The sequence below is a fragment of the Manihot esculenta genome, chromosome 1 (genome assembly GCF_001659605.2).
Source record: "Manihot esculenta cultivar AM560-2 chromosome 1, M.esculenta_v8, whole genome shotgun sequence".
NCBI lineage: Eukaryota > Viridiplantae > Streptophyta > Magnoliopsida > Malpighiales > Euphorbiaceae > Manihot > Manihot esculenta.
Window position 1 is genome coordinate 3,671,131 of NC_035161.2, and position 8,010 is coordinate 3,679,140.

The 8,010-nt window shown below is 34.1% G+C and overlaps 1 protein-coding gene across 4 annotated transcripts; it reads right to left on the reverse strand.

Moving 5' to 3' along the window:
- Positions 1 to 235: 235 nt before the first annotated feature.
- Positions 236 to 6,109, reverse strand: LOC110624429 (CRM-domain containing factor CFM3, chloroplastic/mitochondrial). Of its 4 annotated transcripts, none has more exons than XR_002489416.2 (10): positions 5,143 to 6,109; positions 4,448 to 4,922; positions 4,238 to 4,368; positions 3,611 to 3,955; positions 2,413 to 2,569; positions 2,044 to 2,336; positions 1,806 to 1,865; positions 1,400 to 1,483; positions 857 to 1,121; positions 236 to 642 (listed from the first exon to the last, which is right to left on the reverse strand). XR_002489416.2 is itself a non-coding variant. In XM_021769569.2 (9 exons), the coding sequence occupies exons 1-9, from the start codon at positions 5,989 to 5,991 to the stop codon at positions 918 to 920; spliced, it is 2,598 nt and encodes an 865-aa protein (XP_021625261.1). In that variant the 5' UTR covers positions 5,992 to 6,109; the 3' UTR covers positions 705 to 917. The 4 variants fall into 4 exon arrangements, 1 of the variants encoding a protein (XP_021625261.1); XR_002489415.2 differs by having other exon boundaries at positions 236 to 678; XR_002489413.2 differs by having other exon boundaries at positions 236 to 684; positions 5,143 to 6,108.
- Positions 6,110 to 8,010: the final 1,901 nt, after the last annotated feature.

Here is an 8,010-nt window from a genome sequence, read left to right on the forward strand (position 1 = left end):
TTGATAATTACTCACTCACTTGTACAAGTCCATATCAGAGATTCGATACTATCTTACTTGAACATTCTTTTTCTGTTTGCCTTTTGCTTGCTTGACCTGTGCAAACATTGAAGCCTTTTCAATTATCAAGTAAACTTGAATCCTATTACTACCAGCACTCTGGTTTCTTGTTTCATTTATTCGCACGACAGATAATGAAACAGAATGGTTATCTGCACACAGATTGCTCATCAAGTTCAAAAGTGCAACTGTAACCGAACAATATATTTGAATTCGATTTTGTTACCCCAAAACAATATACAATAATAAAGATGATAGAATGCTCTACATATCAAACAGAGACATCATAACACTACAAAATGGAAGCCATCGTCATCCTTACTAGTACGCTACACAACTTTTATCTTGGAAAAAGCTCCTCACTTTGGCACACTAGTCGTTGAATACATGGTCACGACGGTTTGGTTTTGTTGTCATTGAAGATTTAAAGGAAAAAAAAAAGGGTTTCAGACAAATAGCGAGCTCATAGAACACAGTAAAGCATTTGATCAATGAAGGGTGCTTGTGATGAAGTCAACATGTAGGTATTTAATGATCAAATCAAAATTGTCTTCCAGCTTAGCCCAGATAATGCTCGAACAGCTACATCATCCATAGAATCATCCAAGCTGTGTCAACCTGATGCTAGAAAATGGGGAGCAAAATGACGGCAGAAGATCTAGATTCATTCATTTGTTTAAAAAAATAACAGAAGGTTTCAAATCCCAAAGAGGTGAATATAGTTTGAGCATTGACTTGTATGATAACATCTAAAAGAAGACTGAACTGGTGAAACAGCATGAAGCATAATGAATACCTGCATTTTGACATATGCAAGAAAAAATGCCATCCAGTCACTTCAAAAATTCAAAGACCTGTCAACCATTTTTGTCCAAAGGATGATCACCATCTTGCAAGCCTAAAAATTCAAAATCTCCACTGGATTCCCAATCAGCATCATCCTCATCATCATCATCAAGGTCATCATCATCATCTTCATCAATGTCATCATCGTCATCTTCATCAATGTCATCATGATCCCCTTCCTCATCAGATCCAAAAAATGCAGATTCATCCTCTCTCTGCAAAAAAAGCAGATATTTTACATTGCAAGAAACTATTCATTCTTTCATCATAGCAAGAAAAGTAGAAATAGAAGTCGAGATGACCATGCAGGAAATAATACCCTATTGTATCAGAGGGGAAATGTTATGGATAATGGATAGACCAAATCCATAACAAGTAGAAACTACTAGATAAATAAAATCTGTTTTTTATGGATTTGGTCTATCCATCATCCATAACAGGAAAAAAGTATAAAGATGAATAAATAGCAAAGGAAAAAAGCATAATATTTAACCTGGCTGAATTCTGAGACATGATTTAACTGCCCCTGTTCCTCTGAGGTCCAATTATTCTTGTCATCTTCTTCTAGAGGAAGACCCTGTAGATCAACAAAAAGAACTCCAGTTTATTAATTGCAAGCGATGATGACGATGATAACAAGCTAAATAATGATAGGCAACCACAAAAAGTTCATATCTAAATATCAGTGATCGAAACATTCTACACAAACAATACCAGAAATATCACCAACTATAAGAACTACCCTTGCTCCTCCACACCCACTCCCCTACACCATCCTCTCACGGCAAGTTGTAATAAGGGGAACTTTTCAAAATCATATCTGTTACCATAATGCGCCAAAAACCCATGAGGATGAGTTTGGCCTCATTTCAACGAAGAAAAAGGAAAATAATACTTACAATTTCTTTCTTCATTTGCTCTATGGTTCTTTCCAATTCAGATATGTGCTGACTAAGAGCCTGCATGTTTCACATAAAGTCATGTAATATATAGGATGCATATCATAGTAATGGACAAAAAAGTCATAAGAAATGGCAGAGTACATGAAAAAAAATTAATAATATTAGATCTTGTTTCAGGGACTTCTAACGTTGTCAGGAAAAATATGATAGCAAAAGCTCAGGACAAAATTGATACCTCATGGCGTTGCATGGCCACAGAACGTTTCAGTGCTTTTGCCTTCGTCAGGAGATTTCTTGGCCTCAAGTTAATAGGCCGTCGATAGTTCTTTCCCCGATAGTAAATAAGAGCAAATCCTTTGGGTACTCTTTCAACTGCCACTAGTATCCCTCCACTCTCATATTCCAACAGCCTAGCTGTATCTTCAACAAATGCAAGAGTCTTTTGTTTGGATATCAGCTTCACTAGTTCTCTGTGCTTCCAGTGCAAATGCATATTTTCAATGACACCATCAAAAACACCACGAATTCCTGGCACATCATTAAATAAGGATTATCAAATATTTAGTTACACTTTCAAAGCTTGCTCTGTGACTAAGTCACCCACCTAGAGGCAAGTATGCTTTCATTCTTAAGCCAACCCTACGAAACATTGCCCGTTCCTCATCAGTAATTGTTTCTTGGTCATAATCAGGACCAGAAGGAACCATAGAGGCTTCTATCTTGGCTAACAGTCTTTCTGCTCTAAGCTTTTTGGCTTGGGCCTGTCCAAGCAACATTAAACCATGGAAATAATAAGCTCCAATGCTAAGAGATGACTGTCTAGTAGAGCAGAAAAAGAAAAAAAAGAAGAAGAAAATTTGCATGGTTAGACTAGCACATAGGATCTTATGGCAGCATAAAGAAAGAAAATAAAGTGATGTGTGATTAAACATAGCAAAACAAGGACACTATCATGAATCCACCAAAGTGGAATACCAGCAGGAAGCTTCTCTTCAATATTTAACATAAAGTAGCTATTCTTTGGATTCCAAACTCGCATGTCATGGTTGCAAGATGCAAATAAAAGAATTTTACAATTGCACTAGATATTGGCCCTTTAGAATAATTAAAACAACCAACTCCTTCAGACTTGTTAAAAAAAAAGTAATTTACAGTATAGTCCTTGAGGTTTAGCAAAACCCACAACTTAACCTCTGTTATTTCAATAACAAATAATTTAGCCCCTGAATTTTTATTTTATTAACAAAATAGTTCTTCTAATTAAAATTACCATTAGTCGATTGTTAATTGAAAAAATTAACTCAAATTAAAGAGACTAAATTGTTACAAATATTAAAATTATAAGGACTAAATTGTTACAAATTATTAAAATTAAAAGAAGTAAACTGTTATAAAAAGTGAACTTTGAAGGACTAAATTGTTATAGTATAAAAGTGAATTTTAACATAAAGACTATTTTATTAACGAAATAAATCTTTAGGAACTAAATTGTTTATCATTAAAATGGTAGAAACTAAACTACGGATTTTATTAAATCTCGAGGACTAGGTTATAAATTACCAAAAAAAGAAAAGTTATGAAGTCAGAATGAAAATAAGCAAAAAAAAACATGGACTTATGAAAAACATCTTTAAGTAGTATTAAAAGGTTCAGAATGTAATTTTCCTTGAAACTCAAAAAAAATGTTTTCTCTAAAAAAGAGACCTGAGAGTGCTTTAGCACACAGATAATTAGGAAATGCAATTTTGGTTTTTAGAGAAGGTTAGGGATTGGGGGAAGGGGAGAGAGGAAGAGATACTTACAACAGCTAACTTATGTTCAATTCGTTTGACAATTCTGGCCCTTTTTGCTCTGGAAGCATCTTCAATCATCTTTTCACGTTCTTCAGAAGAAATATCTTTGCCCCACCGGGCTTGAGCCTCATAGAACTCTGCCAAGGTACCTGCAAGGGCCTTTCCTTCATTGTGCCCAGATAATGGTGCCTCCACTCCTTTGCTTCGCACTTTTTCTTCATCATCTTGAATCTGTTTTGTTAATTCTTCTCTCTCTGCTAAAGCGGCAGCTACACTTGTTGGCAAAAAATCCTTTCCACGGTATATGACAATGTAATACTTGTTTCTAAGCAATAAGACACCTCCTGTTAATGCCTGCAAAAGTAAATGAAAGTTAATTTTATGACACTATAAAGTAATTTTAATTTGCAAGAGTAACATGCTTCAGAAAATGTCATCTCTTGGAAAGAAAGCACTAACAGCAAGGTGCAGAAACCCAGAGGAAATTTTCACAGAAAAAAAAAATTGCAACAAACATGACCTTGGGATTTCACCATACAATCAACAGTTTGAAGCCTTGGACTATGATACTATTAGGATAATACGTTCTGAGAAACTACAAATAAATAATGCCTTCACAAGAAGCATGCAACTAACCTTTATCTCCTCAGCCATTAGTTTATTATTTGTATTCTGGATACCTCGTTTCACAGCAATCTTTGCAACAAGGCTTTTCTCCCAAAGCTGGAGTATTGCAGCTGCCAAACCTTGGTGGTTTCTGTTTCTCCCTATAAAACAAAATTAAGGACAAAATAATTCAATGAATTGACAATGTAAAGAAAATATTTTATATAAGGTGAGCAATACCAAGGGCAAAATGACAAGGAAGCGTTTTAGCAAGTTTTCGCAAATTAGTCATCTCTGCATTCGTAAGCCTTGACCGCATTCCAGTAGGAAGAAGCCTAAAAGGTGTTTTATAACCAGGAACTTTTGGAGGAAGTAAGTCAGCATCCACTGGCAGTATTCCAGTGCCCCACCACTCTTCAAAACGAGGGCCTAGACCATCAAGCAGATGGTTGAATTCAGCTTCCTCTTCTGTCATGTTCTCAGCACGGTTTATCATTCCCATTGTTGGTTCCCTCTTTTCAGGAGTCGAAGCTGCAAGTGCAACATTGTCGCTTGTCACTGCTGCATTGTCAGCAGAAGAAACATCTGGAACAAAAAGAGCATCCCCTTCTCTATCAACAGTTCGAGATTTGGATGAAGGCCCTTCATAGTTACTTCCTCGGTACACAACCATAACACTTCCTGCCCTCCATATGACTAATCCCCCTGTCCGACGCTGACCATCATGCCAACAGTTAGTTACACTTCCAAAATTTTACCATTTATGCTCTATATTATTCCTAAATATGCACGATTTACATTGAGCAGGAAGAGCATCCAAAGTTCTTACACCAGACTACTAAGCAAGCACATAAAATAGCATCAACCATAAAATGAAAGGCAACCAATTTATAATGTGAGTGACAAATGACAATAAAACAAAGGAGCCTACCAACCTCAGTGATCTCATGGGCAGTCTTCATATCATGGGCGAGCACCTCATGAAATTTAAGCCTAACCAACTCCTGCTTCCTCCATTTATCATGAATCTTCTCCAATACATCCTTCGTGAGTCCGGCTTTCGGAATGCTAACTCTCTCTCTTACAAACATCCCCATCCTCCTCAGCCTTCTCAGCTCCTCATCTTCTATGGTCAATTCAGCTAATGTTGGAGCTTTGACAGTTCGTTTCCTTTCCCTCCCTCCCTCTCCCTCCTCTCTGCCCTTCCTCTCGCTTTCCTTTCTCTCCCACGGCAATACCATGTCATCGTCCTCTTCATCGTCCTGATTGCTAAAGATAGTGTCTGGCCGAACCCACTCTCGCTGCAATAGATCTGCCAATCTCTCCTCCCCGGTTACTGGCGCTAAATCGCCACCTCTGAATTCAATTTCCTCCGCTGCCTCTTCTTCTTCATCACCCTCATCGTCGGAAGTTAACCCCAAATTCCTCAATCGGAGCACGATTCTCTCTATCGCGTTTAGCCCTTTGTCTTTGTTCAAATACCGAGTTTTATCTTGAAAACTGGATTGAGTAACCTTTCTAGGAGCCGGAGCAGAAGCGGTAGCCGGAGGAGGAGGGGGATTATCAGGGCCCCATTTGGAGAGCCAGGGGGCCTTGGGGGAGGGAATATGATTCGTAGGTTTAGGGTTTTCGTTGGTTTGAAGTGAAGAGGAAAGACGGAAAGACTTTCTGAGGGATTGAAAGGGCGGCTTTAACGTAGAAGAGAAAAGGGAGTGGCAGGTGAGTGGGAATGGCAGTGAATTTCTCAGTGGCAATTCTGATAATTTTGCGGTTGCAATTGCCATTTGACAATTAGCAGATTCAGTTCAATTGGGAGGATCTGTTTTCATCTGTTAGTTTTGTTTGGATGGCGAGAAAATTTGAGGGTGACTGGAAATGGAAGATAAGATTTTCATTTTGGGAAATGCCAGAAAATGGGATATTTTCTGCTGTAAAGGCTGACCTGGAATGGAACTGCTGACATGGCAAATTTTAATTATCAATGTTTTAGGTTATTTATTTTATTAGTTGTATCAAATGTTTTAATTTAACTAATTTATTATAAATATTAAGAAAATAAAACTGGCAGGCTAAATTTGTGATCTAACTATATAATAGCAATTAAAAATATTAAATTTTATTTTTTATATACTTTTACCTTGGATTATTTTTAAAAGGGCAATAAGTTGAAATATATCTAAATATTTTAATAATAGTTAAGAAAAAACAAATTTAAATAAAAAGGTGAAATTTGATATATTTGATTCTAATTTAACTTTTATAGCAAAAAAATAACTATAATAAATTTTACTTAAAATAATATTTTTTGAAATAGATTAAAAAATACTTTTGGTTCAACTTTTATATATAAAATCCAAATTATTTATAATCTCTACATTCTGTTTAAATCAATTTAATTGAAAAAATAAAATTGAGATCTCTCGAATTTATTCAGATACATTCACTATCAGACTATGAATATTTAAAAATTTTAAATATTAAATGAATAAAAATTTTAAATATTAAATGAATAGTATATGATTAGATAAATAAAAGTAGTGGAGTAAATATTTTTTATGTAAGTATTTATTATTACTTTATGTTGTTAATATTATCAAGAAATTAAAATAAATGCATAATAATAATTTATAGAATTTAATATAAAAATACAAGTGCTAATTAATAAAATAATTATTGAATAAAAAGTTAATAATTGAATGACAAATGATGATAAAATGAAAAATTGTGGAAAAAAAAATTTTTCATAGTTGCAAACTCTTTTAACTTTTAAATAGGATACTACAGTATTTAATTTAAATTGAAAAAATTAATTAAATTGAATTAATTTAAAATTTTAATTTGATTTTTTTAATAATTTTAATTCAATTTGATTAATTTTAAAAATTTTGTTTATTTCAATTCATTTCAATTTTAATCAAAAAAAATTTAATCAGAAAAAATTGAAAAAATTAAATCGAACCGATTAGTGATAATAATATATTATTTTCAATAATATAGAATGTTTAGATTATATTAAAATTAAAATATTAAAAATAAAGTGTAAAAAATAAAAAAATTATTAAAAATCTAAACCAATCAAATTAAATCGAACTGAATTAAACTGATTTGATTTGATTTTTAATCAAAATCAATTTGATTTGATTTTTATAAATATTAAAATTTTAATTTTTAATTTAATTTAATTTTAAATCGAACTGACCGAATGTTGATCCTGCTTTTTAAATACGCAACCCTTTGTCTGAAATGTTAGTCTCGTATTGTGATATATCAGAATTGTGGTTTTCTCTAGCTATTCTCTCATCCTTGGTAATTCCTTTTCTTACTTCATGTTGACAGCTAAGGAACATATGGGGAATCAATGATCCACTTCTCACCCTTGAAAAAGATAAATGTTTGGTGGGAAAATTAATGACTGAGAAGTATTTTAGTGCGGTTACTGTCAAGGCGATCTTTTCCAAGGTTTGGCCTATCAAAATGGGTTTCTCAATTCTCAGTTGTAGCCAGAAGACAACGTTTTCCTATTCCATTTCGAAGATGAAGCTGATGCCCCAACAGGTTATGTCATTTCGACCTTGGCTCATTCGAAATAATCTTATGGTGATCAAAGAATGGCCTCATAGTGTCACCATTGAAGAAATTCAATTTACGGATTCCCCTTCTGGGTGCAAGTGTCTAGCCTCTCACCCAATAGAATCACAACACAAAACAGTCAAAACATTGGGAATTTTGTAATCTAATTTCAAACCAAATTACATATTATATTATTTTATAATTTTAATATTTAATAGACTGCACTCACACAC